The 23,485-nt window shown below is 45.1% G+C and overlaps 1 protein-coding gene across 4 annotated transcripts in view; it reads left to right on the forward strand.

The window, feature by feature from the left end:
• Positions 1–23,485, forward strand: part of LOC115933946 (collagen alpha-4(VI) chain-like) — a 151,863-nt gene that overhangs the window by 874 nt on the left and 127,504 nt on the right. For 2 of the 4 annotated variants that reach the window (XM_063704170.1, XM_063704171.1), the window contains exons 2-3: positions 368–715; positions 6,971–7,083. In XM_063704170.1, the coding sequence (XP_063560240.1) occupies positions 706–715; positions 6,971–7,083 (123 nt within the window). In that variant the 5' untranslated portion in view covers positions 368–705. Of the gene's footprint in view, positions 1–367; positions 716–6,970; positions 7,084–23,485 lie in introns of those variants that run through there. The other 2 variants (XM_063704172.1, XM_063704173.1) reach the window with 2 other exon arrangements.

Here is a 23,485-nt window from a genome sequence, read left to right on the forward strand (position 1 = left end):
GATTGGGGGTTGTGGTGATATAGACGTGGGGACAGAGTGGAAAACAACAAAAATATAATTATTTTAGTTCAAAGTTATTGTGTCTTGAGTTGAAAGGCAGGGCAGTTAGCAACACAGTTCAGATTTCAGTACTGCCCCTGAAATCTGAACTGTGTTCAAAGTCTAAAACGTTTACCTTAGCAAATTCCTCATAAAACTCCATTTGGAAGAGTCCCGAGAGCTAATTTGTTAAGTATACTTGCAAAAGGTAGATGAGGAGACAGATACAATCTTATTACCTCTTTCAGGTGAGAGGCACTGGAGCCCTGCTCAGCTATGAGAATAAGAGAGGGGAATTAATTCTAATTGAATACACTTGTTCTCATAGCTGTTGTTCCCCACCAGAACCAAATGAGCGCAAGATCTGACAAAGAAAAAAAAAGGTTCATCTTTTATTCCCCCATACCCTTTCATTTAAATCAAGAGGATGGGATGTGGTTATTGCTGTGCTTTTAGGCAGAATCAACGGTTTCTGGGTCTGAGATGTTGCATACACCCTCTCAGTCCCTGTATCCTGAGATGGAGTCACCTGAGAATCCACAGCAAGTCCTAACCAGGGATGGGTCTGGGTGATTAAGGAAGGTTGGCTTCAGAACTGGGCCAGGGGCACTGCTTTGCTTTTGCTGTTTTGATCAGCTCTCTGCCTGCAGGAGACAAGGAAAATCAATGGGAACAGGTTAGTTATACTCATAAATCTTGGGCTTATTTTATTAACTCACATAATAGCTATTAATTGTCTTTCCTCCAAGGAGCAAAAGGGCATATATGGTCAATGCCATAGTAAGTAACACTGTATTATGTTATACTAAAATATTAATCTAGGTTTGTTCAGTCTTTCCTGATTCCAAGATTGGAAGCGGATTGAAGAAGGACGCTAGTGGACCACAGAGCTGAGCCATGCACACAGAAGAAATCTTTTTTTCTTTTTGTTTTTGGAGACGGAGTTTTGCTCTCTTGTTGCCCAGGCTGGAGTGCAATGGTGCGATCTCGGCTCACTGCAACCTCCACCTCCCAGGTTCAAGCGATTCTCCTGCCTCAGCCTCCTGAGTAGCTGGGATTACAGGCGTGAGCCACTATGCCGGGCCATTTTTGTATTTTTAGTAGAGACAGGGTTTGAACACGTTGGCCAGGCTGGTCTCAAATTCCTGACCTCAGGTGATCCACCCACCTCTGCCTCCCAAAGTGCTGGGATTACAAGCGTGAGCCACCACGCCTGGCCAGAAGAAATCTTTATCTTGGTGTGCAGTCTCTGGTGAGGGAGAAATGTCATCTCTCTTGGATCTGAATCTGGAAGGATCAAGGCACTGAAGGGATTTTTTTTGTTTCGGACAGTCTCCTTGTGTTGCCAGGCTGGAGTGCAGTGGCACGATCTCAGCTCACTGCAACCTCTGCCTCCCGGGCTCAAGCAATTCTCCTGCCTCAGCCTCTCGAGTAGCTGGGACTACAGGCACGCGTCACCACACCCAGCTAATTTTTGTATTTTTAGTAGAGACTAGGTTTTACCATGTTGGCCAGGATGGTCTCAATCTCTTGACATCATGATCCACCTGCCTTGGCCTCCCAAAGGGCTGGGATTACAGGGGTGAGCCACCGTGCCCAGCCTCACTGAAGGGATTTTTTTTAATGTCACGTGGCTCTCACAGGTGCGGTGTGTTCGGGTGCAAGTGAAGATTACGAATGATGCTTAAAAACAAAAGTAAAATTCCAGGTGGTGTTGCTATGGGGAGCAGCATTAGGACAATCTGAATGGTTTCAGTTGCAAGAGTGTGCGTGTACGTGCAAGAACTACAGTCAAGATTCAACTTCTGGCTTTGAGGGTCTCTTTAATAACAGTAATAGCAACCTAAGTCAGTTTAACAGTATGGAATGGTTGCCTTTTAGAAGTTAAGCTATGGGCGTGGAAGTTCAATCAGTACATTGAAGTTTTTCCTTTATCTCTCCTATGGTTAATGGTTTCTGCAGAAAAGGACCAATTGATTTCTTTCTAAAACATTGCTTCAGGGTGTAGAGTCCTTTATAGGTCATGTGTCAACTTACAGAAAATTTTTATAGTTCAAATATAAATTACTTTCAATGTAGACTTTGTAATAGAATTTAAGGTTAAGTAAAGTTTCCACTTTCCTTAGGCTGTTTGCAGTGCCCAGCAGGCCCCATCATATCGAGATGGAAGTTATGTTAAAGGAGGAGGTTGGTCAGGGATGGGCAGAATAAGGACTATGGGCAGCTCAGGCTAATGATACAATGATTGAGATGTAGAAAGAGGGCCAGGCATGGGATAACACCTGTAATCCCAGTGCTTTGGGAGGCCAAGGCAAGAGGATCGCTTGAGGTCAGACCAGCATGGTCAACAGAGTGAGACCTAACCTGTACAAAAAAAAAAAAAAACCCACAAAAAAACCAAAAAATTAGTTGGGCATGATGGTGTGCACCTGTAGTCTCAGCCACTTGGAAGGCTGAGGTCAGGGGATCCCTTGAGCCCAGGAGTTTGAGGCTGCAGTGAGCTATAATCATATAACTGTACTCCAGCCTGGGTGACAGGGTGAGGCCCTGACTCAAAAAAAAATTGAGTCAGGGAAAAAATTGGAAATCTTAATCTTCGGTACCCAGGAATGTGACCTTATTTGGAAATATGGTCTTTCTAGATGTAATCAAGTAACGATGAGTCATCCTGGATTGGGGGCTGCTGGTGAGGGGGCAGATGCAATGACTGGTGTCCTTATAAAAGAAGAGAATGAGGGCTGGGCATGGTGGCTCATGCCTGTAATCTCAGCACACTTTGGGAGGGTGAGGTGGGGGGTATCACTTGAAGTCAGGAGTTCGAGACCAGCCTGGCCAATAATAACAATAAAAAAGCCATTTTAGATTCCAATCCACTGAAAGAAAACTGTCCCTTAGTTAATGTCATGCTTATTGGATCCATGAAGTCTTTGAAAATTTAAACTACAAGGACACTGCTCTCTGTGGTGGTGGAGAGAATACCAAGGATTTAAAGGTCTTTAAGAAAGAGAATGTAGAAATCGTACCCATTGGAAACAGCAAGATGATGATAATAGTACTGACAGTAATAATAAGCTCAAATATATAGAGCTTACTATGTATCATGAATTGTTCTGAATGCTTCATAAATATACGTTCCCTCCTTTACCCTCATGGCAGCCCAGTAAAGGTGCCATTCCCCATTTTACAGCTGGGGAAACTGAGTTATGGAGCTTTTCTGCACTGAGTCATCAGGAGCAAATGCTAGATCAGGTAATTGAACCCAAGCAATCTGGTTCCAGAGCCAAAGAGATGTATTTTTTATGGTATAAAAACATATACATACATTTTTAGGGGAACGGTGGGGGTAGGATGGGATGAGGATTCTGGGTAATTGCTTGGTAAATGCCAAATACCTTTCTTGTCTGTCCCTCTTTTCAAATGATAAAGTAATGTCAATTGCAGCACTTTTTTTTTTTTTTCAGACAAGTTCTAGCTGGAGTACAGTGATGCAGTCATAGCCCACTGCAGCCTGAAATTCCTGGGCTCAAGCGATCCACCCACATCAGCTTCCCAAGTAGTTGGGACTACAGGCCCACACTACTATGCCCAGCTAATTATTTTAATTTTTGTAGAGATGGCAGGTGGCGGTGTGGGTGTGTCTCTCTATGTTGCCCAGGCTGGTCTCGAACTCTTGACCTCAAGTGAACCTCCTGTCTCAGCCCCACAAAGCTCTGGAATTATAGGTGTGAGCCACTGTGGCTGGCTACAATACTATTTATTTCTATTTTGGACCAACAGATATTCTAGCATATAAGAAATGTGATGCTCTCTGTACATTGAAGAGTTGGTCTAATATTTGTCCTGGTGGATACAGAAATTGACTGTCTGCTCTGCTCTGGTTGAAGAAACCAGTCCGACTGTCTCTGAGGTTATGGAGCAGTCCATCAAGAATGAAAGCCCTCTGCCAGGCACGTTGGCTCACACCTGTAATACCAGCACTTTGGGAGGCCGAGGCAGGTGGATCACTTGAAGTCAGGAGTTCGACACCAGCATGGGTAACATGGTGAAACCCTGTCTCTACAAAAAATAGAAAAATTAGCTGGCCCTGGTGATGCCTGCCTGTAATCCCAGCTACTCAGGAGGCCGAGGCAGGAGAATCACTTGAACTTGGGAGGCAGAGGTTGCAGTGGGGAGCTGAGATCACACCACTGCATTCCAGCCTGCGCGACAGAGCGAGACTCTCTCAAAAAAAAAAAAAAAAAAAGAATGTCCTCATGATGGCCTCAAGCACATTGGTCCCTGAAGAGAGTCAAGGAAGGCCCACTTTACTCTGCACTGCAAAGCAGGCAGGTGGACAGGATGAGAAGTGGATTCAGTGAGAGGAATTGACCCAAAGGATTGTCTGCCTTATGGTCAGTTCAGCAGAATATTAAACTGAGCACAGCATCCTGTTCCCTGAAACCATCTGGTTGGTCAGTGGGGAATGTTCTTGTCTCGTTAAATGTCCTCATGCTACTGTCAAGATATCCTGTTATAAAACGTCATAAACCAGGTTTACAAATAGGCCAGGTGATTGTGGAATTTCTCCTTGGCAAGGCCTTAGCTATGGGCGTGTGATTGGTGTGCAGCAATCACAGTGTTCCGGGCCACTTGAGGGATAAAATATACCTTAGGTGATAAACTGTTGTATTTTAATGTGAATATTTCCACCAACATTAAACAGTAACCCCATGAGTTTTCTCATACCTGTTACACTCTGGAGTTGCAACAAGCTGACATGAAGCAAGTTGCAAACATAATTATCGCATTTGGCTCCTATGCACAGCAAGGGTTCTTCAAGCTGTACCTGGGACAGTCTTCCCTCACATGAGGTTTATAGCATCATTTATTTAATTATTTATTTATTTTTTGAGACCGTGTTTCACTCTGTCGCACAGGCTGGAGTGCAATGGCGCGATCTTGGCTCACTGCAACCTCCGCCCCCCCAGGGTTCAAGCGATTCTCCTGTCTCAGCCTCCCGAGTAGCTGGGACTATAGGCACCCGCCACCACACCTGGCTAATTTTTGTATTTTTAGTAGAGACGGGGTTTCACCATGTTGACCGGGCTGGTCTCAAACTCCTGACTTCAGGTGATCCACCCACCTCAGCCTCCCAAAGTGTTGGGATTACTGGTGTGAGCCACAGCGCCCAGCTATAGCATCATTTAAACTTTGTTTCTGCCATGAATTGTTAGTTGGTAGTTAACAAAAAATAGACAACCTTATTTATGTCTCACAGTTAGCATTGGTTTTTTTGTTTTCTTTAGGCTCTTTTTTAATTGTTTTTAAAATTGTGAAACAGGGTCTTGTTCTGTTGCTGAGGCCAGAGTGCAGTGACACAATCTTGGCTTGCTGCAGTCTCAACTTCCTGGGCTCAAGCAATCCTCCCACTTTAGCCTCCTGAGTAGCTGGGACTACAAACACGAGCCACAACCGCTGGCTAATTTTTAATTTTTAATTTTTTTTTTGAAATGGAGTTTCGCTCTGTCGCCCAGCAGGTTGGAGTGCAGTGGCATGATCTTGGCTCACTGCAACCTCCACCTCTTGGGTTCAAACCATTCTTCTGCCTCAGCCTCGGCATCCACCACCATGCCTGGCTAATTTTTAAAAAATATTTTTAGTAGCGACAGGGTTTCACCATGTTGGCCAGTCTGGTCTTGAACTCCTGACCTCAAGTGATCCACCTACCTCAGCCTCCCAAAGTGCTGGGATTACAGGCGTGAGCCACCACGCCAAGCCAAAGTTTTAAATTTTTTGTAGAGACCAGGTTTTGCCATGTTGTCTAGGCTGGTCTTGAACTCTTGGGCTCAAGTGATCCTCCTGTCTTGGCCTCTCAAAATGCTGGGATTACAGGCATGGCCCTTATGTCTGGCCCTTAAAGCTACTTTTTAATAACAGCCTTACTGAAAGATAATTCATATACCATACAATTTACCCATTTAAAATGTATCATTTGGCCAGGCATGGTGGCTCACACTTGTAATCTCAGCACTTTGGGAGGCTGAGGTGGGAGGATCGCTTGAACACAAGAGTTTGAGATGAACCCGAGCAACATGGCAAAACCCTGTCTCGACCAAAAATACAAAAAAATTAGCTGGGCATGGTGGTGTGTGTCTGTAGTCCCAGCTACTCAGGAGGCTGAAGTGGGAGGATGGTTTGAGCCCGGGAGGTGGATGGTGCAGTGAGTTGAGATTGCACCACTGCACTCCAGCCTGGGCAACAGAGCCAGACTCTGTCTCTAAATAAATAAATGAAGTGCATAATTCAGTGGTTTTTAATATATTCACAGAGATTTGAAGCCATCATCACCATCAATTTTAGAAATTTTAATTACCCCAGAAGAAACCCTGTATCCATTAGCAGTCACCCCTTATTTCCCCCCTACTATCCCCACCCCTGGCTCCTGGCAACCATTAATCTACTTTCTGTTTCTTTGGATTTTCATGTTCTGGGCATATATATATATATATATATATATATATATATATATATATATATAATCATCTAATATTTGTCTGGCTTCTCTCACTTAGCCTAATGGTTTCAAGGTGTATCCAGGTTGTATCATGAATCAGCCCTTCATTCCATATTGTGGCTGATTAATGTTCCATCACACGGGTGGACTGTACTTGTTTGTCCATTCATCTGTTGTTAATAGGCATTTGTGTTGTTGCCACCTTTTGACAATTATGAATAATTTTGCTACGAGCATCTGTGTGTGTCTTTGTAGGAACAGGCTTGCATATTTTTTGATATGGGCAAATGAGAACCAGTGGCGGGGGGCCTCTGTGGTGACTTTTTTGGTGATCTTTGTGTACTCTGTATAATGATCAGCCACTCAGGCTTGGGGGCAGCACTTAACCTTGCATTTCTTTCTTTTTTTTAAGATAGGGTCTCTCTCTCTCCCACCCAGGCCAGACTGCAGTTGATGCAGGGCAGGGGAGCCCTGAAGTGGAGCATAGTGTGTCCGGAACTGGTGGGTTCTTGGTCTCACTGACTTCAAGAATGAAGCCACGGACCCTCGGGGTGAGTGTCACAGTTCTTAAAGGCGGCGTGTCTGGAGTTTGTTCCTTCTGATGCTCGGATGTGTTCAGAGTTTCTTCCTTCTGGTGGGTTTGTGGTCTCGCTGGCTTCAGGAGTGAAGCTGCAGACCTTCCAGGTGAGTGTTACAGCTCTTAAGGCGGCGCATCTGGAGTTGTTTGTTCCTCTTGGTGGGTTCATAGTCTCGCTGGCTTCAGGAGTGAAACTGCAGACCTTTGAAGTGAGTGTTACAGCTCATAAAGGCAATGTGGACCCAAAGAGTGAGCAGCAGAAAAATTTATTGCAAAGAGCAAAAGAACAAAGCTTCCACAGTGTGGAAAGGGACCCCAGTGGGTTGCCACTGGTGGCTGGGGCAGCCTGCTTTTATTCCCTTATCTGGCCCCACCCACATCCTGCTGATTGGTCCATTTTACAGAGAGCCGATTGGTCTGTTTTACAGAGAGCTGATTGGTCTGTTTTGACAGGGTGCTGATTGGTGCATTTACAATCCCTGAGCTAGACACAAAAGGTCTCCAAGTCCCTACTAGATTAGCTAGATACAGAGTGTTGATTGGTGCATTCACAAACCCTGAGCTAGACACAGGTTGCTGATTGGTGTGTTTACAAACCTTGAGCTAGATACAGAGTGTCGATTGGTGTATTTACAATCCCTTAGCTAGACATAAAGGTTCTCAAAGTCCCCACCAGACTCAGGAGCCCAGCTGGCTTCACCAAGTGGATCCCACATGGGGGCCGCAGGTGGAGCTGCCTGCCAGTCCCGCGACCTGCGCTGGCACTCCTCAGCCCTTGGGTGGTCGATGGGACTGGGCGCCCTGGAGCAGGCGGCGGTGCCCACTGGGTAGGCTCGGCACTCCTCGGGGAGGCTCAGGCCATGAAGGAGCCCATGGAGGGTTGGGGGGAGGCTCAGGCATGGTGGGCTGCATGTCCCGAGCCCCGCCCTGCAGGGAAGCAGCTAAGGCCCTGCGAGAAACTGAGCAAAGCAGCTGCTGGCCCAGGTGCTAAGCCCCTCACTGCCTGGGTCCACCGGGGCTGGCAGGCCAGTCTGAGTGCGGGGCCCAGTGAGCCCATGCCCACCCGGAACTCACGCTGGCCCACAAGCGCCATGCCGAGCCCTGGTTCCTGCCCGTGCCTCTCCCTCTACACCTCCCCGCAAGCTGAGGGAGCCGGCTCCAGCCTCGGCCAGCCCAGGAAGGGGCTCCCACAGTGCAGCGGCGGGCTGAAGGGCTCCGCAAGTGCCGCCAAAGTGGGAGTCCAGGCAGAGGAGGCACCGAGAGTGAGCTCGAGGGCTGCCAGCATGCTGTCACCTCTCAATAGCACGTGAGGGTTCTTGTCTTTACCCAGGAAAGAATTCAAGGGCAAGCCGGAGGTATAGAAGAAAACAGCTTTATTGAAGAGGCAGCATTACAGCCCTGTGACTGCTCCTGTGGGGCAGGGTTACCCTAGAGACAGAGAGTAGTGGCAGAGAGTTTGCAATCACATTTATACCCACTTTTAATTGCATGCAGATTAAAGGGCAGTTTATGCAGGAATTTCTAGAAAATGGGTAGTAACTTTTGAGTCATTGAGTCATTGCCATGGAAAGGGGCAGTAACTCCCGGGTGTTACCTTGGCAATAGTAAACTTATATGGCACACTGGTGGGCATGTCTGATGGAAAGCTGCTTCTGCCCCAGCCCTGTTTTAGTTAGTCCTCAATTTTGTCTGGTGTCCAAGCCCTGCCTGTGGAGTCAAGTCCTGCCTCCTATCTTACAGTGGCGTGATCATGGCTCACTGCAGACTCAACACCCCCAGGCTCAAGCAGTTCTCTCACCTCAGCCTCCTGAGTTGCTGGGACCACAGGCACGTGCCACTACGCCCAGATACATTTTTTGCATTTTTTGTAGAGATGGTGTTTCACTGTGTTGCCTAGGCTGGTCTCAAACCCCTGGGCTCAAGCAATCTACCTATGTTAGCCTTCTAAAGTGCTGGGATTACAGGTGTGAGCCACTGCACCCAGACCAACCTTCCATTTTTAATCTCAAGTCACTTCTCTCTAGGTTGTGATTTCTTCTTTAAAATGGTGGTACTAAGAGCATCTATTTTATAGGGTTGCTGGGAAGATAAAAATGAAAGAACTGCTATTCAATGTTCAGTGAAGTGCTATGCACAATTTTGAATAATGAAGTTGGTGTTTATTTTTTATTATTTGTTTATTTATTTTTTAGAGATGGGGTCTTGCTCTGTTGCTCAAGCTGGAGTGTAGTAGTGCAACCACAGCTTAGTGCAGCCTTGACCTCCTGGGCTCAAGAAATCCTGCCACCTCAGGCTCCTGAGTGGCTGGGACTACAGGCATGCATCGCCATGTCTGGCTATTTATTTATTTGTTTTTTGTAGAGAGAGGGTCTCCCTATGTTGCTCGGGCTGGTCTTGAACTCCTGGCCTTAAGCAATCCTCCTGTCTTGGCCTCCCAAAACACTGAGATTACAAGTGTGAACCACCATGGCCAGCCTTATTTTTATTTTTAATCAGCCTTATCAAGTTGAATTGGTCATTAATAATGTGTAACAGTAATTTGAGGCAGCATTGGTTGGGCGGAGGGTGGGAAACATTTAGGACCCTGTGGGCTACAACTCGTAGTGTGTGCACTTATTTTATTTTATCTTGTTTTGTTTTGTTATTATATTATATTTTATTATATTTTTTTGAGACAGCGTCTCACTCTGTTGCCCAGACTGGAGTGCAGTAGCATGATCTTGGCTCACTGCAACCTCTGTCTCCCAGCTTCAAGTGATTCTCCTGCCTCAGCCTCCAGAGTAGCTGGAACTACAGATGTGCACCACCACGCCCAGCTAATTTTTGTATTTTTAGTAGAGATGGGGTTTCACCATGTTGGCCAGGCTGGTCTCAAACTCCTGACCTCAGGTGATACACCTGCCTCAGCCTCCCAAATTGCTGGGATTATAGGCGTGAGCCACCGTGCCCGGCTGTGCACTTATGTTTGATTTTTGCAGAACCACCCTTCCCTAATGGTTGTCTCCTAGATCCAAGGTGACTTTATTCATTTTAGAATGAACTTACCCCATTGATAGTGTAACCAGAGTTGGCATACATCACGATTGGCAGAACCCGGTCATGTTTAGCGAGATGGAAGTGTTCTGGAAACTCCTCCTTCTTGTAGATGTGGAGGTGAGGGTACTCATTCTTCAGTGCCTGGTAAAGGGCTTCCTCTTGCCCCAATTTGGGCAGGGGCATCCCAAAGCCACCGTAGCCCACAATATCAAACTTGACCAAGTCCCTGAACTTGATGTAGTTGGACAAGGGATCTTGTTGACATTGGGTCTCTTCTTCACGGTGGTCATCCCATGGTCTTATGTGATAATGACGCTGAGGTGCTCTGCAGGCTGTGCTTCTCAGTGGCTCCCACCAGATACCCGATGGTCCTGTCGATTTGCTGAAGCATCAACTTCCTGTTCTCTGCCTCTGGCCCGAATAGGTGTCCCACGTTATCTGGCTCTCTGTAGCACAGAGTCACAAAGTCAAAGTCTTCCTTGGTGAACCAGTTCATGACGGTATCGATGTTCTCCCTCCGCTCTGTCTCGTTGCTGTTTGGGTGAGTCTAGCACTCCACCAGGGACCGCTTGACAGCCTCACCCTCGTATTTAGCACCTCCCTTGGAATAGTGGAATGATGCCGCTTTGTTCCCCTGCAACTACAAGAAGAAAATTCCGTCGGCGCCATTTCTCATACCTTTCTCACAATAAGCAAAGCTCGAGTTGTCTACATCTGTGCCCCAGTCCAAAGGCATAGGAAATATGTGGTCTTTGGAGTCAGACAGGGTGGAGTTAGATTCTGGGCTTCCCCAGGATCTCATAGCATCTACAACACTGTTAGTTACAAGATGTGCTATTATTTTATGGGCTACTAAGCAGAAAAATGCTGCCAACGAGACCGTGACATTTCAGTGATTGTAAGGTGTATTCCAACTTCAGAGATGGCAAAATGAAAAATAATTCCCTAGAATAGAGGGAGACGGTAATCTCTGAGTTGGTGGTGGTGAATTTGTGCATGTGTATTTTTTATATATATACACATATATATACACACACATATATACTCATATACATGTATATATATGTGTGTATATACATACATATATACGTATACATGCATATGTATGTGTGTGTATATATACATACATATATACATATACATGTATATGTGTGTATATATACATATACATGTATATGTGTATATATGTGTGTGTATGTGTGCGTATATACACATACATATATACATATACATATTTACATATGTGTATATATACACACACACATATATACTCATACATGTATACGTATACATGTATATATGTGTACATATATACGTATACATGTATATATGTGTACATATATACGTATACATGTATATGTGTGTACATATATACATATATACGTGTACATGTATATGTGTGTACATATATACGTGTACATGTATATGTGTGTACATATATACGTGTACATGTACATATGTGGACATATATACATATACATGTACATATGTGGATATATACATATACAGTACATATGTGTATATATACATGTATATTTACATACATATATACATATACATGTATATATGTGTATATATACACATACATATATACATATACATGTATAAATGTGTATATATAAAAACATATGCATATAGATGTATATATGTGTATATATACATACATATACACATGTATATATGTGTGTATATATACATATACATATATGTATATATACACATATTTACATATATCTGTATATACACACACATATATATACACATATATACACATATGTGTATATACACATATATACATATATTTGTATATACACATATATACATATATTTGTATATGTACACATATACATATACATTTGTATATATGTATATATATACACATATATGTATATACGTGTGTACATATATACATACATATATATACATGTATATATATACATACATATATATACATGTATATATATACATACATATATATACATGTATATATATACATACATATATATACATGTATATATATACATACATATATATACATGTATATATATACATACATATATATACATGTATATATATACATACATATATATACATGTATATATATACATACATATATATACATGTATATATATACATACATATATATACATGTATATATATACATACATATATATACATGTATATATATACATACATATATATACATGTATATATATATACATACATATATATACATGTATATATATATACATACATATATATACGTGTATATATATTTACATACATATATACATGTATATACGTGTGTATATATGTATATGTAGTGGTGCAATAGTACAATCATAGCTCATTGCACCCTTGAACTCCTGGGCTTAAGTGATCCTGCCACCTCAGCCTCTTGAGTAGTTGGGGCCACAGGCATGTGCCACCATACCAATTTTTTTTTTTTTGAGACACGGTCTCAGTGTGTCACCTAGGTTGGAGTGCAGTGGCACAATCTCAGTTCACTGCAACCTCTGACTCCTGGGTTCAATCAATTCTTGTGCCTCAGCCTCCCAAGTAGCTGGGATTATAGACATGTGCCACTATGCCCAGCTAAGTTTTGTATTTTTAGTTGAGATAGAGTTTTGTCGTGTTGGCCAGGCTGGTTTCAAATCCCTGGGCTGAAGTGATCCACTTGCCTTGGCCTCCCTGAATGCTGGGATTACATGTGTGAGCCACCGCGTCAAGCCCTAATTTTTTTTTTTTTAAATATTTGTAGAGATGAGGTCTCACTAATTTGCCCAGGCTTGTCCTGAACTCCTGGGTTCAAGTAATTCTCTTGCCTCAGCCTCTCAAAGTGCTGGGATTACCGGCATGAGACTCCGTGCCCAGCTGGTGGTGAGTTTTAAAATCTCCCAGTGTCTCAGTGTATCAGTGTTTCTACCTGTGGAATGCCAAAAAGTAGATGGTATCTTTGTGAGGACTAAGCAGGCTAGCTTTTTATTTTTTTATTTTTATTTTTATATTTGGAGACAGAATATCTCTCTTGTCACCCAGGCTGGAGTGCAATGGCTTGATCTTGGCTCACTGCAACCTCCGCCTCCTGGATTCAAGTGGCTCTCCTGCCTCAGCCTCCCACGTAGCTGGGATTACAAAGCCAGCTAGCTTTAAGATACAGTGTTGGACACCACATTTTGGCACGGAGCAGGCACCCTTTTCTTTGCCCCCAGGTGGAACCAAGCCTTCCCTGGTGTGTGCAGTAGGTGATGAATGCTTGCCTGCTCAGCACCCAGTTCCTGGTGGGCTGGGTCACATTACTCTGACTCCTCCTTGAGCTTCAGTCCATGCCTGGTTCAAGATATATTGTCTCAACCCGAGGATCCAGAGGTGGGATGGAGCTGCGGCCTGGCCAGAGGACCGAGGATGCTGCATGCCATGGCTACAGCAACTGGTTCAGCTTTGGGCTCATGTCCTAGTCAGAGCCAATGAGATGTAATCTTGGGATATCTGCTGCGCCATTGGGAAGGGGATGGACTGCCCTGCTCATCCCCATACCTGATGCTGAGGGATCTGAGAAAATCACTTGTAAAATTTGGGGGTGTTTGGAAGAAGGGGAAACTGATGTCTCTTTCTCTCTACAGACATCTGATCAGCTACAGAGCTTGACTAACCTACGCAGAGGCAGAATGATATGGTGGTTAAAAGTGTGCTCTGGGCCGAGATTTTGCCACTGTACTCTAGCCTGGGCAATAGAGTGAGACTCCATCTCAAAAAAAAAAAAAAAAATGTGCTCTGGGCTGGGCGCGGGGGCTCACAACTGTAATCCCAGCACTTTGGGAGGCTGAGGCAGGAGGATCGCCTGAAGTCAGGAGTTTGGGATCAGACCCTATCTCTAGAAAAATGTTTTTTAAAAATTAGCTGGGTTGGTGGTGAATGCCTCTAGTCTCAGATACTCGGGAGGCTGAGGCGGGAAGATTGCTGGAGCTCAGGAGTTCAAGGCTGCAGTGAGCTATGATCAGGCCACTGCACTCCAGTTTGAGGGACAGAGAGAGACCCCATCTCTCTGAACAACAAAAATGTGTGCTCTGGTGCCGCACTGCCTGGTTAGATCCTTTGTCCACCACTTAGATGCATGTTATATAAATGCTCTCCTCAGTTTCCTCGTCTGTAACTTGGGGATGGTAATGCTGCCCCAAGAAGTGGTTATGGGGACTAAATGCATGTGGGCACATTGGTAAGTATTCAACAAGCTTGATTTTTCCTGGAGAGGGAGAAAGAGCATGCAGTGAGGTGGCATGGTCAAGTGCATTGGGACAAGGATTATTTCCTCTGGCTTCTGCTTCCTGGGAGGTACTAAGGAGGGATCTGAAATGTGTCTGCAAACCCCAGAGTTGGGGACTGCAGAGGGAAATTGAGATCAGGGACCCCAGTCTGGCAGAAATGGGTGCAGCATGGGGCATTGTGTTCTTTCCCTCAGAGGCATGGGGTGTGTTGCAGACAGTCATGAAATGTGGCTGAATCTTGCAAGGGACCCGCAGTCCTAGGGTTGCTGCTTGAGACAAAAACCCCTGTCAGTGGAACCTGGTGACCTTCACCCTTCTGTGTCATGCTGCAGACAGCAAGAGATGGCAGCAGATTACACCCAACAGGAAAAGGGCCATTGCCATCTCACAGGTTGTCATAGGAGGAGATGACATCTGCCCCTCTCCTCCTCCAGCAGTGTCAGCTGGGGAAGAGGTGGGTGGGTGTGCACAAAAGAGTAGACCGCAGACCATGCTTCTTCTCCTCCAGTCTGCTGGGGCCCCAAGAGAGTCTGCAGCCCTTGGCCAGTGACTGGCTGACACAGGAGAACAAAAGATCTCAGGCTGGGATAACGTGGTGGTGCAGTTCATCCTCTGGAGCTCCCTGTGAGATCAGACTGGAGCCAGTCTCCAGCTGAGACCACATCTCACTTAGCTCCTTCCCTGCCATATCCTGTTTTCCTTACTCCTATCTCCTGAGAGTTCTTCCTGAATGAATTACACGCACTCAATCCCTGCCTCAGGCTCTGCTTTTAGGGAACTTGACCTAAGACAGAAATCTTAGTACTAAATACTTTGCAAGGCCTCAGAAGCTCTGCTATCCACAGGCAGTTGAGATATTACCTTCCCTACCACCTGGCAGTCATAGTCTATGATGCGATTCAGTTTTCTGGAAGTTCTTCTCTAAAGAACTTCCCCCAATTTAAGATGATCTTAATTTGCTTACTTGTTTACTGTCCATTTAGCTGCTCTAAAATGTGAGCTCCAAATCAGGGGCCATGTCTAGTTGGTTACCCATTTCCTGGTACCTAGAACGGGCCTAGCCCAGAGCAGGTGCTCACTATTGATGGAATGCATGTTGAAAGAATGCGTGAATCTCATCTCCTTTTGTGGGTGAAAAACTCATCCTATTCTCACCCTGATTAACTTCCTTTCTTTTTTTTTTTTTTTCAAAATGGAGCTGTGATCTGTCACCCAGCCTGGAGTGCAATGCTGTGATGGCTTGCTGCAACCTCTGCCTTCTGGATTAAAACAATTCTCCTGCCTCAGCCTCCTGGGTAGCTGGGCTTGCAGGTGCACGCCACCATGCCCGGCTAATGTTTTGTGTTTTTAATAGAGACAGGGTTTCACCATGTTGGCCAGGCTGGTCTCGAACTCCTGACCTCGTGATCCGCCCGCTTTGGCCTCCCAAAGTCCTGGGGTTACAGGCATGAGCCACCGTACCCAGCCTCTCTTGATTAACTTAATGGAAATATTTACAGAGATTCTTTCTCTTCTGGGTTCTAGCGTCTTATGTGTAACCTCTGCAGGTAATACATTTTCCTTCCTGATGATAGCATTTCTATGGTAGCTTTCACTTGCAAATCCTCTAATACTTATTTATTCCATTTCTGATTGGCATTAGACATAATTCTCAATTTTTAGTGACAGCACTTTGTTTAACTTACATATAAATCGACTTTGCCTTGAAATGTGACATTGACTAGAAGGATGAAACTTCTAACATTCTGTAGAACATAGTTTGACTGGCTAATTTATTATTTAGAAGAAGCTAATATTGCCATTATGAGGGACTTAGGTGGCTCTGAAGAACCAGTTGCATTTCTAATGTTTGCAATGTTAAATCACAGATATTGCCAACATGAAATAGTTTCCGTATGCTGTGTTCTCAATACACACCATTTCCAAAGATATCCCAAGCTATGGTCTTAGGAAACTGTGATTTTTCTTATTTCATCTCATAGGAATTTGGGGAGCTATGGGGGATCTCCACAAAATGAGCTCCAGAAAGACACATGTGTGCACACACACACACTCACACATGTACCACACCACACTTGACTCTGTTTATTTGGGACCCATGATTATCAGAAGTGCTATTTTCAACAAATACTTCTGAGAAATAATCTGAACACTTAATTGGATGCAAAAGAGTGGCTATTTACTATTCTACCCTTTATTTAGCATAATCAGTGTTTCCAGCAGCAAACGCAATTGGAAGGTCGATAGTTTTATTAGGTTCATTATTCTCCCTTAGCGTAGTGTGGCATCAGCATGGCTATTATTCTTAAATTGCCTCTTTAAAACAAGGGCTTGTGCTTCTTCCAGGCAATTCCTAACTCTTGGGTTTTGTAGAGGGTCCAAAACTCTTTAGAACCTATAATTCAAGGAAAGGCTCCACTTTGGTTTTGCATTTTGTCTGGTCTCTTTCGGTGACAGAATTTATATCACAAGGTGCACATGTTTTGGGGAGGCTATGGACAGCCCATCGCGCTTGTGCTTTGGTAGGAAGTACGTGCCATTAAGGGGAAGGAGTTAGTTACTGATTCTAGGGAACAATTGGGTAGAAAGAGATGGACTCCCTGTATTTGAAATTCAGAACTCAAGCTTGGCTCTAAGTGTTTCCTTGCTTTGCTGTGCTCCAGGCGAGTCACTGAGCAGAAGGAAGCGAGTTGCCTGAGATTCCTCAAAGCCCGCAGCCCTTTTGGAGGTTACATTGTTATTCTCAGAGCCTTTATGATCCATAATAAAGACCTAGCTTGGACCAATATTAGGATGAGTTATCTTGCTATGAACATTTTTTAGGTAGAAGTTGCTGGTCCCATCTTGCTCACAATCCTCCAAAGTTTGGAAGTTACTTTCCAGGAGACTTAGCTTGCACTGAGAGCTGCCCTCCCACCCTCTCTCCAAATTTCCTCTTGGGAGTAGCCTAACAAGGTGCTGTCACAGACCCTTGCCAGCCATGATGACCCCACCTAGACCATCCCTCTGCTGTTTCACTCTTTGATACTCTCTGGAGCTCTCTGGGGAGGGGTGAGACCTGCTGTGTGGTTTGTACGGTTTGCCCAGGTCTTACAGTCATGGCTGGTGCCTCTCTCTGAGAACTGGGACTCCTGAACTTGGTGAAATACCTCAGCCATCGATCATGTTAAATTATCGGCGACACTCATTAAAAATGCGAGTCTGCTCCAGATGAACTCTCTCTCTTTCTGCCCTGACTGTGAGGGAGACCGTGAGAGAGAGAGACCGTGAGAGAGAGAAACCGTGAGAGAGACCATCAGAGAGAGAGAGAGAGAGAGACCGTGCCCTGACCTGCTGGACAGTGGAGATGCTCGTGGGCTGTGAGCAACAGATGCAAAGGCTGCCGGGAATCCCGTCTTTCCAGCATCATCTGCCAAGGCACATCAGTTCCTGGGTGTCTTGATGGGTTCTGGCAGCATTACTGTCATTGAAGGAAAACATTTTAGCCATATTAAAGGTGAACGCAGCAATCCCCACACAGCCTGCCTGGAAGGGACGCGGGACAAGGGTAGGTTTTCTCTGTGATGGACAGGAGGTAGGCGACCCTCCCACAGCCCTGCCTGGCAATGCAGATGTGTCACCAAAAGGCACTGGGGGCAGCTGGAGTGCTGTGCCGAGGCGGGCTCACCCGAGCCGCGGTTCGCTCTGATTGCAGCGGTTTCCCACCAGCTCCTTGGAGAGCTGGCAGATGACCCAGCCCCACAGCAGGAGCCGGGAATGGCAGAACGAGATACAACATTTTGATATCCACTTGCCAGATGAGCCGGGTGTCCTCAGTCGCCTGGCTCTGTGCCCAACCTCTTTTTGCATAAACACTTATGAATTGAGCCAGGAGGAAAAGCACTCTGATTATGAATTGAGCAGAAGGAAACAAAGTTCTGCAGATAAACACCAATGAAACAAAAAACCACGAATAAGAAAAATGACAGAAAAGGAGAACCTTCCCAGAAGCCTCCTGCCAGTGAACGGTCACCAGAGCAAGAGCATGGAGGCCCTGGGTTTTGTACTGTGAGATAAGGAAGATGATGAAAACCTCCCTAGCAACCAGGCAAGCACAAGACTCCTGTGAAATCCAGGTCTAAGTGTTTTGACAACAGAAGTAATATTATGTCATAGGTGAGAGCTGTGAGTTGCTGAACCCAAAGTGAGTTCAAATCCGAGCTCTGCCTCCTGCTACCTGTGTGACTTTGAGAAGTTCCAGTACTGCTTTGTGCCTCAGTTTTGTCATCTGTTAAATGGGCATAATCACAGCTCCTGCCTCAGAGTTGTTGTAAATTAATACATGTAAAGCACTGAAATCAGCCTGGTATACAGTAAGTGTTATGAACGTTATTTTCTTGGAAGGACAGAACTTATTTTCATGGTCTAATTCTGAAAGTCTAAAAAATGTGAGAGAAGAGGAAAGAATCTAGAGTCTCACCATGAGGGGGAAAAGTCAACTTGAAGCAGGACAGGGTCATTGACAATTTCCTGTGATTCTACAGCTGCCTTGTACACTATGGTAGCTCCTAGCCACTTGTTGTTTAGATTTTGTGATTTAGAAATGAATTAAGGCTGGGCATGGTGGCACACCTGTAATCCCAGCATTTTGGGAAGCCAAGTTGGGCAGATCACCTGAGGTCAGGCATTCAAGATCAGCCTGGCCAACATGGTGAAATCTCGTCTCTACAAAAATACAAAAATTAGCCGGGCATGATGGTGGGTTCTTGTAATCCTGGCTACTCAGGAGGCTGAAGCAGGAGAATTGCTTGAACCTGGGAGATGGAGGTTGCAGTGAGACGAGATTGCACCACTGCATTCCAGCCTGGAGGACAGAGTGAGACTCTGTCTCAAAAAAAAAAATTAGTTAAGAGAAAATTGAAAATTCAGTTCTTCATTCTCACCAGCCACATTTCAAGGGCTCAACAGCCCATGTGGGTGTCTAGCAGCTCCCATGTTGGACAGTGCAGAGTAGAGCAAGTCCGCCATTGCAGAATGTTTGATTGGACCGTGACTGAATAGTCTATTGCAGTGGTCCCCAATTTTTTTTAGCACCAAGGACCAGTTTCCATGTATTTGTTGGGGGAAGTTTCAGGATGATTCAAGTGCATTACATTTATTGTGTACTTTATTTCTATTGTTATGAACATTATAATATATAATGAAATCATTATACAACTCACCATAATGTAGAATCAGTGGGAGCCCTGCGCTTGTTTTCCTGCAACTAGATGACCCCTTCTCCAGGTGGTGGGAGACAGTGACAGATCATCAGGCATTAGATTCTCATAAGGAGCACACAACCTAGATCCCTTCCACATGCAGTTCACAATAGGGTTGGTGCTCCTATCAGAATCTAATGCCGCTGCTGATCTAACAGGAGGCAGAGCTCAGGCGGTAATGCTAGCCATGGGGAGCAGCTGTAAATACAGATGAAGCTTCACTCACTAGCCCACTGCTCACCTCCTTCTGTGCAGCCCAGTTCCTAACAGGCCACAGACTGCTACTGGTCTGTGGTCTGGGGGATGGGGACCTCTGGTCTATTGGATAACACTGGCTTGGAGGGTACTGATCATCCAAAGAAGTGCTGAGATCATTTGGCCTCCATTAATAAGAATGATGGACTTTTTTTTTTTTTTTTGAGACAGAGTTTTGCTCTTGTTGCCCAGGCTGGAGTGCAGTGGCACCATCTCGGCTCACTGCAACCTCTGCCTCCCAGGTTCAAGAGATTCTCATGCCTCAGCCTCCCAAGTAGCTGGGATTACAGGTGCCTGCCACCATGCCTGGCTAATTTTTGTATTTTTAGTAGAGTCGGGGTTTTGCCATGTTGACCACGCTGGTCTTGAATTCCTGACCTCAAGTGATCCACCTGCCTCGGTCTCCCGAAGTGCTGGGATTACAGGCGTGAGACACCGTGCCTGGCCAGATGGACTTTTTTTGAACATTTAGTTCCAAGCACCTTCCCTGCATTTTCTCAGGTAATCCTCCCAGTGACTCTAAAGCAGGGACTATGACAATCTTCATTTCACAGATGGAGCAACTCAGGCACAGAGAGGAAGTCAATGGGCATGGTCGCCCAGCTGAGGAAGGATGGAGCCGGCTGAGATCCTGTTCTGGGGATCTAACTCTACCGCCTGCATTCTGGGCTGCTGTATTCTCCCATGTTGCTATCTGACGAGCACAGCATGGGCTCAGAGTACAGAGAGGAGACACCAGCTAATAAGGATAGGTCTGGGGTGAAGGCTGGTGCCTTGGGGAAGGAGAGAGAGGCCCCATTCTAAAGGGATGCCATTGGAAGCTCATAGTGATAAAGCAAAGCCAACAGGTTTTGGGGCTGGGAGTTAAACACACAGCTCTGGTTTCTGCCTTTTCACAGTGGTGATGAATGGGCACTGAGACCCTCTCAAGCTAAAGTTGTCATCATTGCTCTTCATAGTCTGAAGGTGCATGAAATGGTCAACTTTCTTCCAAAGGGCTTTTATGCCTAAGTCTGCGGTTAGTGTATAAACAGATATTTACTGAAGTCCTGCTGGGTGCAGACACTGTGGCCAGCCCTGAGGCTACAGTCGAGATGAAGCCAGTCTCTGTCCTCATGAAGACCTGTCTATTGATAAGAAAAGAGAAAGCTCACTGAGCATTGACCCTGTGCCCACTGCTTTTGATGCATCTCTCATTTAATCCTTCTATCAAATCTGTGAAATAAACACATCACCATCATCCCTATTTCACATTTAGGGAAACATATGCTTAGAGAGGGTAAGTAACTTGGTCAAGGTCACACAGCTTCGAACTCTCCTCCCACAGGCGCAGGAATGAGAGGCAGCAGCTGGGGAAGCCAGGGTCTCTGGCAGTCCTTGTCTCTGGGCGGTGATCCAGAGAGAGAGAGAACACGATTGTCTCAGCACTGGATCTTCTTCTGAGTCATCTTGAAGGAGCAATTGCAGAGCGTCTCGGTGTTAAACATCATGTTGTGAATGACTCCGTGATCTCTAACCCAGTGTCCTTGGGGATAAAGGAGGGGAGGTATGGAGAAGCTCTTCGAATGGATGTTACAGGGGTGTCAGTGTTCTTTGAGGGCGCAGGCTATGTGTCACCAAATTGAAGGGGTGGCCTGCCCCTCCACACTTGTGGGTATTTCTAGTCAGGTGGGATGAGAGACGGAGAAAAGAAATAAGACACAGAGACAACATATAGAGAAACAACAGTGGGTCCAGGGGACCGGCACTCGCACAGCAAGGACCTGCACCAGCACCGGCCTCTGAGTTCCCTGTTTTTTTTGATCATGATTTTCATTATTTCAGCAAAAAGGAATGTAGTAGGAGAGCAGGGTGATAATAAGGAGAAGGTCAACAAAAAACATGTGAGCAAAGGAATCTATATCATAATTAAGTTCAAGGGAAGGTACTATGACTGGACGTGCACGTAGGCCAGATTTATGTTTCTCTCCACCCAAACATCTCAGCGGAGTAAAGAATAACAAGGCAGCATTACTGCAAACATGTCTCCCCTCCCACCACAGAGCAGCTTTTCTCCTATCTCAGAGTTGAACAAATGTACAATCGGGTTTTACACTGAGACATTCAGTTCCCAGGGGCAAGCAGGAGACAGTGGCCTTCCTCCATCTCAACTGCAAGAGGCTTTCCTCTTTTACTAATCCACCTCAGCACAGACCCTTTACGGGTGTCAGGCTGGGGGACAGTCAGGTCTTTCTCATCCCACGAGGCCATATTTCAGACTATCACATGGGGAGAAACCTTGGACAATACCCTGCTTTCAAGGGCAGAGGTCCCTTCAGCTTTCCATGGTGCATTGTGCCCCTGGTTTATTGAGACAAGAGAATGGCAATGACTTTTACCGAGTATACTGCTTGTAAACATTTTGTTCACAAGGCACGTCCTACACAGCCCTAGATCCCCTAAACCTAGATTTTATACAACACATGTTTTTGTGAGTTCCAAGTTGGGTCAAAGTGGCTGGGGCAAAGTGGCTGGGGCAAAGCTAGAAATGAACAACATCTCAGCAAAGCAATTGTTTAAAGTACAGGTCTTTTTCAAAATGGAGACTCTTATGTCTTTCTTTTCTACATAGACACAGTGACAGTTTGATCTCTCTTTCTTTTCCCTACACAAATAAAGAGCTCAGTGTCTTTTCTCATTGCTCAAGAGATTGAATGGGTAGGAAGAAAAGATGTTAAGTTGTAAACATGTTTCAGTTTTGGTACCACTTGAACCAATTTATGTTTTGAAAAGGAAAGAGTCTTGCCTACAAAGTCAGCCCCTGGGTTTTCTTTCTGCTTGTGGAATCCAGGCAATGGGCAAAGAGAAAAAGAAAACGAAGGAATCAGCCAGATGCATGGGCTCATGCTTGTAATCTTGGCACTTTGGGAGGCTGAGGCAGGTGGACTTCTTGAATCCAGGAGTTCAAGAACAGCCTGGCCCACATAGTGAGACCCCGTTTCTACAAAAAATATAAAAACTTACGGAGCATGGTGGCATGCACCTGTAGTCCCAGTTACTTGGGAGGCTGAGGTGGGAGAACTACTTCAGCCCAGGAGGTTGAGGTTGCAGTGAGCCATGATTGTGCCACTATACTCCAGCCTGGCTGACAGAGTGAGGACCGATTTCAAAAGAAAACAAAAAAAGATAAGAAAAAGAAAACTAGGGAATCTGGACAGAATAAGTTTATATATATAATAAAGAACTGAGAACTGGGTTGACTGAATAATTATTTGAATTGCTTTTGAGTGAATTTTTCCTATTGGAGTCTACCTTTGTTTTTTTTTGTGTGTGTGCGTGTTTTTTTTTTTGGTTTAGTTTTGTCTTTGTGTTTTTTTGAGACTGGGCCTTGTTCTGTTGCCCAGACTGCTGGAGTGCAGTGGCACGATCTCAGCTCACTGCAACCTCTGCCTCCTGAGTTCAAGCAATTCTTCCGCCTCAGCCTCCCCAGTAGCTGGGACTACAGGGCATGTACCACAAAGCCCAGCTAATTTTTGTATTTTTAGTAGAGGTGGGGTTTCACCATGTTGGCCAGACCTGGTCTTGAACTCCTGGGCTCAAG

Source organism: Gorilla gorilla, chromosome 2 (genome assembly GCF_029281585.2).
Source record: "Gorilla gorilla gorilla isolate KB3781 chromosome 2, NHGRI_mGorGor1-v2.1_pri, whole genome shotgun sequence".
In the NCBI taxonomy this organism is placed as follows: Eukaryota; Metazoa; Chordata; class Mammalia; order Primates; family Hominidae; genus Gorilla; species Gorilla gorilla.